The sequence below is a fragment of the Lonchura striata genome, chromosome 27 (genome assembly GCF_050655825.1).
Source record: "Lonchura striata isolate lonStrDom1 chromosome 27, ASM5065582v1, whole genome shotgun sequence".
In the NCBI taxonomy this organism is placed as follows: domain Eukaryota; kingdom Metazoa; phylum Chordata; class Aves; order Passeriformes; family Estrildidae; genus Lonchura; species Lonchura striata.
This window is the reverse complement of record NC_140729.1, coordinates 9,785,179-9,800,533: the sequence shown is the minus strand read 5'-3', so window position 1 is coordinate 9,800,533 and position 15,355 is coordinate 9,785,179. Positions and strand designations below refer to the sequence as shown.

General features: G+C 47.7%; 3 protein-coding genes across 3 annotated transcripts; 1 reads left to right on the top strand and 2 right to left on the bottom strand.

Annotated features, from left to right (window-relative positions):
• Positions 1-2,124: 2,124 nt before the first annotated feature.
• Positions 2,125-8,472, bottom strand: LOC144247490 (feather keratin 1-like). Its single transcript, XM_085562030.1, has one exon. It carries the CDS (start codon positions 7,599-7,601, stop codon positions 7,296-7,298), a length of 306 nt encoding a protein of 101 aa, XP_085418156.1. The 5' UTR covers positions 7,602-8,472; the 3' UTR covers positions 2,125-7,295.
• An 84-nt stretch (positions 8,473-8,556) lies between these two features.
• On the top strand, positions 8,557-10,648 carry LOC146765220 (feather keratin 1-like). The gene has a single exon (XM_085562029.1). It carries the CDS (start codon positions 10,133-10,135, stop codon positions 10,646-10,648), a length of 516 nt encoding a protein of 171 aa, XP_085418155.1. The 5' UTR covers positions 8,557-10,132.
• A 3,225-nt stretch (positions 10,649-13,873) lies between these two features.
• On the bottom strand, positions 13,874-15,201 carry LOC144247486 (feather keratin Cos1-2-like). Its single transcript, XM_085562049.1, has one exon. The coding sequence runs from the start codon at positions 14,322-14,324 to the stop codon at positions 14,019-14,021; it is 306 nt and encodes a 101-aa protein (XP_085418175.1). The 5' UTR covers positions 14,325-15,201; the 3' UTR covers positions 13,874-14,018.
• Positions 15,202-15,355: the final 154 nt, after the last annotated feature.

Sequence of the window (15,355 nt, the reverse complement as noted above, 5' to 3'; positions counted from 1 at the left end):
AATAGGTAACTCCGTTTTCTAATTTTCTCTACTGAACTGGGGTTGGAGAGTATGGCCCGATGCTCTTCAATGCTCATAATGACGAGGAAGAAGATTTTTGGTCTCTCCTAAAGCATTCTTTTCTCTACACTCAGCCATGGGCCTTTCCTACACTTCCTGTGCCTTCAGCCTCTTCTCCCCAGCCAAGTGCTCCAACCTCCTCACCATCCTGGCCACCTTACACCAAACTCACTCCACTTGCTCCAGGTGGATCTTCCATTACAGACTGTCCCCAACACAGGGGATGGCAGCAGGTGGGTGCTGAGCAGAGTGGCATCATTGCTCCCCCCATTTCCTGGTTCTACCCCTGCTTGCACAGCCCAGGATGCTGCTGACAGCCCTGGGCGCCAGGGCACAGCCGGGGCAGTCACCCCTGTTTTGATGTGGTGACATGCTGCTTTGAAAGTAAACCAGTGGGAGAAATAAACCCCACACAAATACCTTGAGTTTTCAGGTTGGAGTTAAAGTTTAATAGAAAGATTACAATAAACACAATGGCTTAAATCCACAAAGTCAGAGCACAACCCAGCACCCTGTTGGTCAGTGTGTTGGTTGCAGTCTTGTTGAAAACAGCGGTCCTATGGAAGGTCTGGTCCTTCCCTGCATCTGTCAAACAGTGGTGGCACCCCAAAATTCCAAACCCCCAGATAATTTACAGTCAGGTTCAGGTCCTACCTCCCCCAGGGCAGGGAGTTTCACACTTGAGCCCTTGCAGTTGCCGATTCTTGCTAGGGCCCTTGACTCCAGGATGGCCCATTTGGAGGTCTCTACGACCTCCTCAGGATGGATGTGGCTATCACAGATGAGTCAATTGTGAAGACAAAAAACCATTGCCTTGCAAGGTTTGCATCTTCTCCCTTATCTAACATCCAGCTTGCCGCCTGAGGGGCTGGGTGTGCACTGGGCAGCTGTTGCAAAGAAACCATTAACAGTTCATCAAGAATGATGTCAGTGGGAGGAAAACATATAGTTTAGTTACATCCAACATTGTAACCCAGGACAGGTGACTCCAAAAACCCCTTGGGGCTGCTGCTTGCCAGGGGCTGAGGGAGGTGTGGGGAGACAGGGCTGGTTGGTCCCTAGTCATTTGTCACGAGGTTCTGTGTGTGGGGACGTGTGTCCCTGTGCCCAGCTGTGTCCTGCACGGGTCCAGCCACTCCCCTCCCTCAGCTGCTCCTGGACAGCCCTTTGAGACCCTCAGCCCACACCACCTGTCTCTAGTCCTGCCTGACGTCTCTCCAGACTTCCTCTCCCCAGAAACATTCCCTGGGTGTGCTAGATGACTAATGCAATGGTTGACTCTCACAATTAATTTGCCAATTAAAGGCAAATATCATATATAGATGTTAAGAGAAGTTTTACAGATTTATGGTTATATTTCACCCCCCTTGCGTTGTTATGGAAGCGATATGCAGAATAAATAGACTCCACAACCTGGGGTATTTCTGAAGTGGGTATGTGTGTCAATGCCCAGCACAAGTGAAATATCTCTCCAAAACCGTGTGCCCCGAGCCTCAGTCTGACCCACACCTTTATTCCCAAAGGTGTTCCATATGCAATACATTACACAACCTTGCCATGCATATTCAACCCCTTGCCCTGCCTGCCCTCTCCTCTCAGGCTAAACAGGTCCACGCCCTTCTGGGCACGCCTGGTTTGCCGTGGTGGTCCTGCGGGGGTCTCTGGTGGTCTCTGAGGCTGAAGATTGTGGTCTTCCTCATGATTGAGCTTTTGAACTTTTCTCCTTTGCACTTGCACTTGTGGTCCTTTGGTGCTTATCTGAGTACATCTGTCAGTCCTGATAAGCTTGGAGACAGAGGAGTTTCTTTATCTGGGTTCTTTGCATCCCTTGGTATTGTTCTTTATACAAGAAGCTTCAGAAATTTGCATTTTTCTATGCCCTTTGTACCATGGCGGAGGTTTCTTAAGTAAATGGTTAAAATTCAACACATAATTTTATAAGCTAAAATTCAAATGCTTAATTCGTTTTGTTAACTCAAGTGAACTCCAAAACTCTCTATTTCATTATCAAGGGATGGCCTGGGTAGTCAGGACATTTGGGAGGGTTGGCTCTCTACTATGGCAGCACCTGACCTCCAAGCAAGATTTAAGGGAGCAAACTCCACCACTGGACAGTGAAGGAGTTGATGGACAGAACTTTGGGAGGGGTTAAAGGGTTAAAAGGAGAAACCTCCATTGTGTGGAAGAGCACATGGTGGGAAAAATCCTTAGCTACTGGTGCTGCAATATTTTCTCAATTCAGTCTTCTGTTGTATTTTTGATAAGGTTTTAATTAAACCTTTTAAAGTTTTTGAAAGTGAGTATAATTTTTCACACTGGGCACAGGACAGGGCATGAGCAGGGGGAGATGCTCCAGCTGTGGGCCTGTGTGGCGTGTTTCACTCAGTCAGCACTCAGCAGCTCTCCTTTACATCTGCTTTCCCAGTGGGATTGGGGAGGAACTGGGAGAGCAAGGGAGAGGCCTTTCAGTCAAAATATATTTAAGAAAGAAAGGGACAAGAGAGAAAACCCAGGAAAGACAACATTTAAGGAAGTTGGAGACAGACATTCTATCAAGGCTTGCAGTGATTGGACAATGTGAAAAATGCAGATTTTATGATTGGCTTTTCGCAAATGTGACAATGAATATTATATGTGTAATGTTAGAAAGTTATGCTGTATTTATTACGTAGTGTGTTAAATGTAGTTTTAGGTCACAACATAATGTTAAAATAGAGACTATGTATGTGGGGGAAGTTTTTTTTTTAGGAATGAGATACTCGCTTTGAGGAACACCTAAATCTTCCAAAGGAGAGGAATTCATAGCTTCTTATCAGAAGAAATTAATTTCTTCAGGCCTTGCTCAGACTCGAAGATGCCAGGAGATTAATGCAAATAGTTGACATACAACAGACAGAGTCTCTTGTTTTAAATAGAATGTATACATAACCATATATATGTATATATATGCATATATGAATATGCAACAAGTGTATTGTTTTAAGGGTGATTCCTTTGTTCACAAGTCATGCTTTTCGTGACTTAGTGTCCTAGAGCATCCGGACGTCCGTAATTCTTTGCTTTTTATTGTCTTGTAATTGTCCTAACTCTAAACTTTATTACTCTAATTGTATTATTATTTTTATAACCATTTTATTATTATTAAACTTGTAAAATTTTAAAAACCAAGTGATTGGTATTTTTCACAGACAAGGAGCAAGATATTTAATGTGAAATAGGATAGATGTAGAAGGCACTAAAGAAAGAAATTTATGATGATGAGTGTGCTGAGACAATGGAAAATGTTGGTTATCGAGTGATGTGGTACCCCCATCTTGAGAAAAGTCCAAGGTCAGGTTTGAAGGACCTTTGAGTAACCTGATACAGTGACAGATATTCCTGCCCATGGAAAGGGGTTGGACTAGATGACCTTTATTGGACTCTTTCAGTTACTGAAAAAATGTGTAATATGTCAAATTACCTCAGTTCAGGATGATCTTTGATGTCGGACAGCCCTGGTTCCAGCCAGGAGAGAGTTAATTTTTGCAGTAGCCAGGAGAGGGCATGGCCAGCATCCAGAGGTTTTTCTGTGCCCCCTAAGGTCATTGCTGGGGCTGGGAGGGGGAAGGGGGTCTCTGTAGGAAGGAGTTGCTGTTGGCATGGTTGTGGCTGCAGTTGGGTTGGGATCTCCTCAGTTGCATTTTGGCATGTGAGTCACTCTCTCTTGTGTACACTTTACGTGAAAAATACATATTTTATGATTGGCTTTTTGCAAATATTAAAATGAATATTACATGTGTAATGTTAGAAAGTTAAGCTGTATTAATTCTCTTAAGTGGTGTGTTAAATATAATTTTAGGTTATAACATAATGTTAAAATAGAAACTCTGCAATGTAAGATATTTTTTACTAGCTCAAGGAAAGGGATAATATAATCAAGAAACTCTTCACACAGACATAACAGCAACAGGACAAATTAAGAGTTACAGCCTCCTTATCGGAAAAGACAAACATTCTTCCACCTTCTCTCTGCCTTTATGGAACCACCAGAATTAAGGGGAAGAAGTTGACAAAAACCAGAAAAATTCTTAATTTGCAAGGAATTTATGCATCATGTATGAGATATATGAATATGCAACAGGTTGTTGCTTTTAAGGGTTATTCCTTTGTTCACCAGGCATGTTTTTGGCAGCTTAGTGTCCAAAAACATCTGGATGTCTGTAATTCTTTACATTTTATTGTCTTGTAATTGTCCTAACTCTAAATTTTTATTACTCTAATTGTATTACTATTTTTATAACCATTTTGTTATTATTAAACTTGTAAAAATTCTAAAAACAAGTGATTGGTGTTTTTCACACTTTAGTTATTAATATTGCTGTGGTTATAGTTCATTTTCTTATCTAATTTCTTCCAGTAAATTGTACTTATCTAAGCCTGTGATCTTTGCTTTTTGTGCCTACAATTCTCCTCTCCAGCTCTCCACAGTGGAGAAGGAGGGGAAGGGGTGAGAGCAGCACGTGGAGCATTAAACTGGAGAATACCATTGTCAAGCCATGATAAAGATCTTTCTGTACTTTCCAGCCTAATCAGTAAGAAAGGAGACCTAACCAGTGGAACAGGCAGCAGCTGGTTCCCCTAATCAAGGATATCTGGAAACTAAACAAGCCTTAAAGATGAAATTGTAATGGTTTGGCCCAGGTGAGCAGGAGGGGGCATGGGCAAGAGCTCCATGTTAATTGATACTAGCTCATGTCCTTTCCGTATTTGTTCTCTCTTGCTTCCAGGGAGAAGACTGTTCCTCCCAGTGAGAAAAAGCCTGGGAGGGTGAAACCATCTGAAATGGTTTCATTTTCCTGTAAGTAATTTCTTAGTCTCATAGCTTTTGGTATTAATGTTGTAACTGTTACTGTTTGTTATCTTATTTAATTGCTGTTTCTAGTAAATTGTTCTTATCTCAACCTGTGATCTTTGACTTTTGTGCTTCCAACTGGAGGGGAAGGGGAAGCCAGTGTTAGTGTGGATTTTTTGTTTTTTTTTTTAATCAGGGCTACTGAAGTGGAGAATACCATCCCTAAACCACAACAATAATAATAATAAATCAAGATGTTGCGTGCCAGTGAAGCAGATTGCAGTTAGCATCTCTTACTCCAGAACATCTGTGGAAAAATAAGTTTTTAAGGATGTAGTAAATCAAGATGTTGATGTGTGCCAATATATACATTACTAACCTGGCAGAATATTCAAGGTCCATGTATCCTATAGCTGAATTATGTTCATTTCAATACTGAAAGTCACACTTACAGGTCAAAAAGACCCTGTGCTCAAGTGAAGAGCCTTCCCCTGAGTATGTGTAGAATTGAGCTGGGTTGTGTAACTTGTATGGAACTCAGTAACCCATCCCCATAGAGAGCTATACTTGGAAAGTTTCTAACTGAATTTCTGAGTACAAATAATGGCATTAAAAGTCTGGTGGGTATGTTTGATTTGGGGAATTCCACCAAGCACCCAGGCCTGTGCAACTCTGACATAAATAATATCTGATTTTCTGGGCAGCACAACCAAACCCATTCTGTGATTCCATGGGGACACACATCAGTGAGAAGGCAGCCCACTACACTGTGCTCCCCTTTTTGGGAATCCTGTGGTTCGGATGGGACCTTCTGGAGTCTGATGGGAAGCTGGCCCTTTGTCTTGTCCGTAAAACATTCACTGCTGAGTACTGAAGCCAGGCTCCTCATAAGACAGGAAAGCTGGACAGGACAGAACACACGTTAAACCAATAGGGTTAATGAAATATTCTCCATTTATTAGTGAGAAGATGGCAGTTTATATACACTTCTATATAGTTCACAGTTTACAAAGGCACTCTCATTGGCAAGCTAACATTGTTTGTCTTTGTCTTAAGGTGGCCTAAACCTCACACTATAAACCTAAAATACTTCACACCCAGACAGCCCAGTGCTCCCCATCACACCTTAATATAATTTCTAACTGCGCCACAAACTCTTAATTTCTAACTGTGCCACAGGCTTGAAGGCCTCACAAGGCCCAGATCTGAGGCCTAGGCTGGAGTAGCTCAAATCTCATTCCAGACATAAATCATGCCCTCTCTCTCTCAGAAATGCTGCAACAGAGTGCTTGTGTCAAATGTTTAGCTTAAAGAGGAAAGAGGTGCATGGTTGTCCCTGGACTGTGTAGGGTAATCTATTCTATTCTATTCTATTCTATTCTATTCTATTCTATTCTATTCTATTCTATTCTATCCTATCCTATCCTATCCTATCCTATCCTATCCTATCCTATCCTATCCTATCCTATCCTATCCTATCCTATTCTATTCTGAAGAACTTTGGGGTGCCTTCCACGAACCAGAACTGTGCTCTGGAAGCCCAGAAAGACAACTGTGTCCTGGGTTGCATCCAAACCAGCTTGGGCAGCAGGACAAGGGAGGGGATTCTGCCAGGCTCAGAAGAGAGAGAGACCCCCCTGCAGAGCTGCCTCCAACTCAGGGGATCCAGCACAGGAAGCATGTGGAGCTGTTGGAGCGAGTCCAGAGGAAGCTGAGATTATCAGAGGGATGGAGCAGCTCTGCTATGAGGAAAGGCTGTGAGAATTGGGATTGCTCAGACTGGAGAGAAAAAGCTTTGGAATGATGTAATTGTGGCCTTGCAGTACATGAGGGGAATCTACAGTCAAGATGGAAAGAGACTATTTACAAGAATATGTAGTGACAGGAAAAGAAGAATGGCTTCACATTGGCAGAAGGTAAATTTAGAACTGTATTTAAAGAAGTAATCCTTTATTACAAGGGTGGTGAGGCCCTGGCAGAGAGCTCAGGGAAGCTGTGGCTGCCCTTGGAACCCTGGAGATATTCAAGGCCAGGCTGAGGCAGGGCTTGGAGCAATCAGGGATAGTGGAAGGTGTTCCTGCCCATGACAAGTAATGGAACAGGATGAGCTTTAAGGTCCTTTCCAATCCAACACATTCTGGGATTTTATCATTCTTTCAGATCCATTGAGACAGGGAAATTCAGAACCCAAAAAGGTTGCAAACAGAGTATCCTAATGCCAGCCTGTGCTGACAGCCAGGGCAAAACCAGCCCCAACAGCACCCTCCCAGAAACACCCCTGGGGCAAAATCACTGCCAGGAAAAGGATGACACAAAGACACAGGCTGGGATGCAGCACAATTTAATGAGTCAAAAGAGGGAGGAGAGGGGGATCCAGGTGGAGGCCACAGTGCAGGGAGCAGCTTCAGCAGGGGAAACACCTTGTGCCACAGAGGCCACTGCCCAAGCCAGAGAGGCCAAAGCCCCCAGAGCTGATGGGCACTCCCTGAGAGCTGAGGATGCTGCCAACAGCAGCCGAGGTGGAGGATCCCACCACGGTGTTCTGTGGGAAGGAGCTGAGGATGGGCCCGGGCAGGGTCACCACCACGGGCGAGGGCTGGATGAACACGGTGGAGTCCTGGCACTGCCTGACACAGGGCTCATTGCAGCTGTTGGCCAGCGGGGTGGGGCCGCAGGGCTGGCAGGGCCGGCACGGGCTGTAGCAGGACATGTCTTGGGGCTGCAGGAGCACCTGGCACAGAGAGCAGAGGGACGTAAATCGCAAGGGGTGGGTAAGGATCCAACTGTGACCTCACCATGAGGGAGCCAAGGCATGAGCTGGGAATGAGAGCTGAAGGCTCTTTCTGGAGGCACAGGGGCTCTTCCCCTCATACAAACCCCACCAAGATCTCAAGCCCAGGGTCGTCCCCAACCAGCCCAAATCTGGGGCATGACTTCTGCCAAGACCCAGCAGTCACACACTTCCCAATCCTTTCTTCCTCTCACAAAAAGCATCTGCAAGATCTCACGTGGGACAAAGTCACAGGTATGTGCAGAGAAATCCTAGAGAAGAAGGAGAAAATGGAGAATGAGATCCCAACTCACTTTGTTCTAAGGAGATGGAGGTGTGTGGAGAGAATGTGAGAGTGGGGAGAAGAACCTGTTTTTATACAGCTCTTGCATTGCCCCAGGCCCACAGTCCTGCACAAGGGTGTAATTTTTTTGCAGACTCATCTTCAAAGGAAAATATCCCACATAGTGGCAGCGATTCACATTTTGCTTCCATCTACGATGCCTTTTCATTTCCTCATTTCCAACATTCCTGCCCTGCATTGCAGGATCCTTTCATGTTCTGTGATGAGAAGCAAAGGATATCCCAGGCAGAGCCATGTAAGTGAGGGCACATGGACACAAGTGCTGGATGAAGGCAGGGAATGATGGTTTAGGGCAGTCAAAATCAACTCTTTGCAGCATTCCCTGCAAGAAGTGTCCCTGCCTCACACTGTACATGTCAGAGGACACCCAAATGATCCACTTTTTATGGACATTTAACTTGCTTCTCTCTTTTCACTCTCTCTCTGCTCTCCTCAAGAGCTGCAGCATGTCCAGACAGCCAAGCTGTTCCAGTGTTTCAGCTCTCTTGCTCTTAATGCCTTTTCCTAGGTGTTATGAAAGCCAAAGCCCACCTGGAGCTGAATCAGGCAAAGCACATGGAGGAGCAATAAGAAGATCTTCTCCAGACAGGCCATCCATAAAGGGAGCCTTGGACACAGGCAGCCCCAGTGTTCAACAGGGCAGCTTCCCCGAGGGCAGGGGATACAGGAAAGGTGAACATGCTCAAAGGTTCATGTCCTTGGTCTTTACCATCAGGAATTGCTGTCAGGAACTCACGTTCCTGGTAATCCTCCAACAACTGGAACAGAAAAGATTTCCCCAAGCAGAACAGAATCTGATGGAGGAGCATTCAAACACACTGGTCTGGCACGAGTGTGTGTGGATTGATGTTATGTGTTCACTGGGCTCAGGACAAAGCCTTTCTCAACTCCCTTTGAAAGTCGCAGGGACCATTGAAAGCATCTGAGAATTGGAAGAACGCCAGAGAGTGTCTGGGGTTCAAGAGAGGCATGAGAAGGAGTCAGGGAATAACAGGCCAGCCAGACTTTTTTTGATATCTGGAGAAGTGATAGGGAAAATCACTACAGAATCCAACATGCAGTGCTCAGGGAGGAGGTGTGCTCAGAAAGCCCTGGATGCAAAACCAGATTTCAAACTGCACCAAGGACCGATGCACTTCCCTGCCCTGCAGACATGGAGCCAGCTGGGACGCATCCCAGGAGGGCAAGGGAATGCCTTCAGTAGGCAAATCTCCAAAGCCAAACTCTCCTGACCCATGGCGACTCACGCTCTAATTTTGGGGTGAGGCCAAGGCAGGAGTGCGTGATGTGTGCAGGCTTTGTCCCAGGCAGGGCTGAATTCCCTTCCAGCAAGGGCAGCTCCATCCTTAACCCTGGAAAACCATCTTCAGGCACTGGGCTGAGCCCACACACCACAGCTCCAGGCAGCCCAAAGGCCATTGCCCTCAGCCTGACTTGCTTGGCAGCACTGCCACAGCACTGGGTGTGCACAGAATTGACAATGGCAGGACTTGGTGTGTCCTCCAGGTCAGGGTGCAAAAGGTGCAGCCAAAGTGCATCCTGGCTTGTAGAGAGGGGGAAGAGAGGGCACTGTCCCAAGAGACAACAAATCCCTTAGGTAGAAATGAAGTACAGAATTCCACATGGGACATCTTGAGTCTTGTTCCTGCCCACACTATTCTGTTCCTGCACAAGAAATCCTTGTGGGACTTCTCATCCCACCACATGGTAGAAGCCTTTATGACTTAGTGAGAATGTCAAAAATGGGGAAATGAAATTGCAAAATAGATGAAAACCAAACCACAATCTGTGCCACTGGGTAGAATGTTTTGCTTTGAGATGAGTCTGTAGGAAAATTACTGTCCTTGTGCAGTGACTGTGGGCCTGGGGCAGTGCAGGATCTGTATAAAAGCAGGACCTTCTCCTCACTGTCTCATCCACTCCTCTCACCTCCATCTCCTTGAGAACAAGGTGAGTCTGAAACTTTCTCTCATCTTCTCCTCCTCCAAAGGGCTTCTTCCATCTACACATGCTTTTTTGTCCTTTATGGATTCTTGTCATGGATGAGGGAAGGAGGCAGAAGGAGTAACATGGGCAAAGGCTGGGCTTGTCTGAGGTTTTTCCAGAGATGTGGACCACAGAGTGCTCTTCCTTGGGTAGCTCTTGCTGGGCTCTTTTGCGGATGAAGAAGCCTGTGGGTCTCTCTGTGCAGCTCCTGGGCCAGTCTCCAGTTCATGCCTTTGGTCCCTCATGGTGGGGTGACAGGCTGACCCTCACCCACTGCGTGTGCTCTGCTTTCTCCTGCCCTGTCTCCCAGGTGCTCCTGCAGCCCCAAGACATGTCCTGCTACAGCCCGTGCCGGCCCTGCCAGCCCTGCGGCCCCACCCCGCTGGCCAACAGCTGCAATGAGCCCTGTGTCAGGCAGTGCCAGGACTCCACCGTGGCCATCGAACCCTCGCCCGTGGTGGTGACCCTGCCTGGCCCCATCCTCAGCTCCTTCCCACAGAACACCGTGGTGGGATCCTCCACCTCGGCTGCTGTTGGCAGCATCCTCAGCTCTCAGGGAGTGCCCATCAGCTCTGGGGGCTTTGGCCTCTCTGGCTTGGGCAGTGGCCTCTGTGGCACGAGGTGCTTCCCCTGCTGAAGCTGCTGCCGCTGGCCCTGGGGAAGGAACCCAGGGACTCCCAGGCTGGAACCGCCCTGGGCACGCAGCATCGGCTTCTTGCTTCCTGAGGGGCTGAGAACCCCAGCAGCCCTTGCAGAAGGACAGGGCCAGCCTGGGCTCTTGGCAAGCACAGCCCATCCCTGCCTCTGTCCCCTGTCACTCTCTCCGTTCCCTCCTGTGTCCTTGTTCCCTTGTGCTCCCTGGGGCTGTGATCCCCACACAGCCATCCTGGGGAGCCCCTGCTGGCCCTGCTCCCTCTCTGGATCCAGCAGATGGACACCTGCTGGGATCCCTGCCACAGCCGTGTGATGGAGATTCTGAGCTGACCCAGCTGCTCTCTGCACTGAGGCCTCCACTCAGAGTGACCTTGTTCTCATCTTTTGACTCATTAAATTTCTGTTGCATCCCAGCCCATGCATCTGTGTCATCCTTTCCTCTCTTCTGGTTTCCCAAGGTTTCCAGGGAGGGAGGTGTTGCTCAGGGATTGTTCTGTGAGACAGATGTAGGAAAAGGTGTTTCAGTGCTTTTTAAAATGGGAGACTTGTGTGTGCTTTATTATGGCACTGCTGCGTTCTACCCTTCTCCAGGTGTCTGTGTTACAACCCACTGCAGAAGGTGAGGGGTAACCCAGGTTCTTGTTAATACATCCCTTGGGATTGATTAGGGAGGACCAACACTGAATGATTGGTGTCTGGAAGTACACACAAAGGGATTATTGTAGAACAATGTGATTGGACAGGAAAACACATCTGTAGCCATTATGGCTCTTATTTTCTAAAGCAATACAACAACATGAAAGCATGGCAAGAGGAAAATGCAACCACATCACCCAGAGACATGCACAAGGCAAAAGGAAGGAAGAGAGATAAGGGCCAAGATTGTCAAGATCTCCCCAGCCACAGGCCATGTGATGAGACTTGGTTGATGAGCACTCTTGGTCAAAGTGATCACAGACTGGACGTGTCAGGTGGTGGGGGAAGTCTCAAAGAAGTGGTGGGAGAAAATCCCAAAGAAAATCCACAGAACATAAAATCTATTTGGTTTATTTTCACTCAGTTTCCGCTGGAGATGCTCAGGTTCCTGCCTTGGAGGGGGAGCTTCACACTGGATCATGTAATGTCTTGGATGATGGGACCCTTCAGGAGCCCTTGACACCTTCTAAGCCAACACAGCTGCCATCACAGTCAGCACAGTTGCTTTGGTTTTGGCCCAATGGGGCCCAGCAGCAGAAATGAACACTGTCAGGCCACACCTGAGTGTCCTGGTGCTTCCCCTGGGGAACAGAGGGGCCCCCACAACCCAGTGCTCTGTGCAAGGGAGGGCTGCTCCGGGTGGCAAGAGACACCAGCACCAAACTCCTGCCTCATTCCAAGCCCATCATGCACCCTCTGTCAGACTAGATCTGAGGTTGGCCATTACACATCCAGATCTCACCTGCCCCAGTTCACCAAAGTACCCTGGTCTCCACAAATGGGGGAATGTTTTGAGTCATTATCCCTTAAGACATCGATGAACAGAATGAACCAAACCTCTTCATTGGCCCTGTCTACTCCAAGGATTATTTTCTCTCCCTGAACAAACCATTCTCCTCTCCATGCCCATGAATCCCTGTGCCTGAGTCAAGTGCTCTGATCTCCTCACCATCCCGGCCACCCTGCACTAAACTCAGTCTGCTTTGTCCTGGTGGTTCTTGCATTACAGCCTGTGCCCAATATGGGGTGTAGGATTATGCTTTTCTGACCTAGAGATGGAAATACTTAGAGGCATTTTAAACATTTTTATTCTATGTTCAATCTCATGAGAAGAATGAGACAATACAGATATTATCATTCATGCTATTAGAATAAGAAAGCAACTATTCCTAAATGAAATACATTATAAGTGTATCTTGGCCTATCAGCTTATCCACCCCATGCTGTAAATGCCTTCAAGCAAATCATCTAAAATTACTCCTTGTGCATCTTAATTTGATGTATCTTTCATAGTTCTGTTTCTATAAAGTTATTAGTTCTATTTGCAAAGCCAACCTTTGAAACTTGCTTCTAGTTCCATTTCTCTGTCACCAATGTCTGTCAACAGCTGAATGCAATGTGGGCCTTCTGTCAGGCTTTGAGAATTCCCTACAAATTCATTTCCCACACGGGGGATGGCAGCAGGGAAGGGCTGAGCAGAGCAGCATCCACATCTCCTGGCTCTGCTCCTGCTCGCACAGCCCAGGGTGCTGCTGACAGCCCTCGGTGTCTGGGAGCATCAGTGACAGGGACAGTGGGATTGGGGCCTCCCTCATGGCACTTTGTGATGTGCTTAAGTGGCCACAGGGGCATCTTGTCAAGGTGATGATCCTGGAGGTCTTTTCCAACCTCATTGATTTGTGACCCTTAGCAATGACATGAAGCTGAGGGAAGCAAGAGCTACGCCAGATGGAAGGCTTTAAATCCACAGGGATCCTGACAGACTTGAGCAACAGGTCCACGTGGAACTCAGGAACTTCAACAAAGCCAAGTGCAAGGTCCTGACACTGCCTTGGGGCAATCTCAGAAATCAATAGGAACTGGGGGTGCATGGGAGGAGAGCTGCCCTGCAGAGCATGGTCACATGGATGCATCAACCCTACTCTGGAGGGCAGCTGGAGCAGTTCAGGTTTTCATTCAGGAGAAGAGCAGGGTCTGGAGGACCTTATTGCAGCCTTCCAGTTCATGGGGTGGTGTAAGAAAATTGGAGAGAGACATTATATCGAGTGATTGGATGAGGGGCAGGAGTTTTAAACTGGAATAGGTTAGCTGGAGCTGAGATACTCTCCATGGCAGGAGGGTTGGCTAAAAATACTTTTAACAATCTATTCTGACAAAACCCATTCTGTGCTCCCATCATAACTGGGGTCTGTGAGACGGTGGCACAATGCACTCTGTCCCTCCTTTATAGAAATCTTTCAGATCCATGGGATCTGCTGGAATATGAAGGCAATCCAGTAGCTCTTTCTGGTCAGTAACACATTCTCTCCTGAGGATTTGTGTCACACTGTTGAGATGAGAAAGGAGAAGGAACAGAAGTGCAGAGTGCATGATTGTCCCTGGACAATGTAGGGAAATTCTGTCCTGACCCAAAGAGGCAGAGAAACTCAGAACCCAGAGAGTCACTCAGTGCACGCTGAGCACTCCCAATGCCAGCCTGTGCTGACAGCCAGGGCAAAACCAGCCCAAACAACCCCCACCCAGAAACACCCCTGGGACAACATCTCTGCAAGGCAAAGGATGACACAAAGACACAGGCTGGGATGCAGCACAATTTAATGAGTCAAAAGAGGGAGGAGAGGGGGATCCAGGTGGAGGCCACAGTGCAGGGAGCAGCTTCAGCAGGGGAAGCACCTCGTGCCACAGAGGCCACTGCCCAAGCCAGAGAGGCCAAAGCCCCCAGAGCTGATGGGCACTCCCTGAGAGCTGAGGATGCTGCCAACAGCAGCCGAGGTGGAGGATCCCACCACGGTGTTCTGTGGGAAGGAGCTGAGGATGGGGCCAGGCAGGGTCACCACCACGGGCGAGGGTTCGATGGCCACGGTGGAGTCCTGGCACTGCCTGACACAGGGCTCATTGCAGCTGTTGGCCAGCGGGGTGGGGCCGCAGGGCTGGCAGGGCCGGCACGGGCTGTAGCAGGACATGTCTTGGGGCTGCAGGAGCACCTGGCACAGAGAGCAGAGGGACGTAAATCGCAAGGGGTGGGTAAGGATCCAACTGTGACCTCACCATGAGGGAGCCAAGGCATGAGCTGGGAATGAGAGCTGAAGGCTCTTTCTGGAGGCACAGGGGCACTTCCCCTCATACAAACCCCACCAAGATCTCAAGCCCAGGGTCGTCCCCAACCAGCCCAAATCTGGGGCATGACTTCTGCCAAGACCCAGCAGTCACACACTTCCCACTCCTTTCTTCCTCTCACAAAAAGCATCTGCAAGACCTCACATGGGACAAAGTCACAGGTATGTGCAGAGAAAGCCCAGAGAAGAAGGAGAAAATGGAGAATGAGCTTCCAACCCACCTTCTTCCAAAGAGTGGAGGTGAGTGGAGTGAATGTGAGAGTGGGGAGAAGAGCCTCCTTTTATACAGCTTCTGCATTGCCCCAGGCCCACAGTCCTGCACAAGGGTGTAATTTTTTAGCAGACTCATCTTCAAAGGAAAATATCCCACATAGTGGCAGCGATTCACATTTTGCTTCCATCTATGCTGCCTTTTCATTTCCTCATTTCCAACATTCCTGCCCTGCATTGCAGGATCCTTTCATGTTCTGTGATGAGAAGCAAAGGATATCCCAGGCAGAGCCAGGTCAGTGAGGGCACATGGACACAAGTGCTGGATGAAGGCAGGGAATGATGTTTTAGGGCAGTCAAAATCAACTCTTTGCAGCATTCCCTGCAAGAAGTGTCCCTGCCTCACACTGTACATGTCAGAGGACACCCAAATGATCCACTTTTTATGAACATTTAACTTGCTTCTCTCTTTTCACTCTCTCTCTGCTCTCTGCAATGGTCATGAGCTGCAGCATGTCCAGACAGCCAGGCTGTTCCAATGTTTCAGCTCTCTTGCTCTTAATGCCTTTTCCTAGGTGTTATGAAAGCCAAAGCCCACCTGGAGCTGAATCAGGCAAAGCACATGGAGGAGCAATAAGAAGATCTTCTCCAGACAGGCCATCCATAAA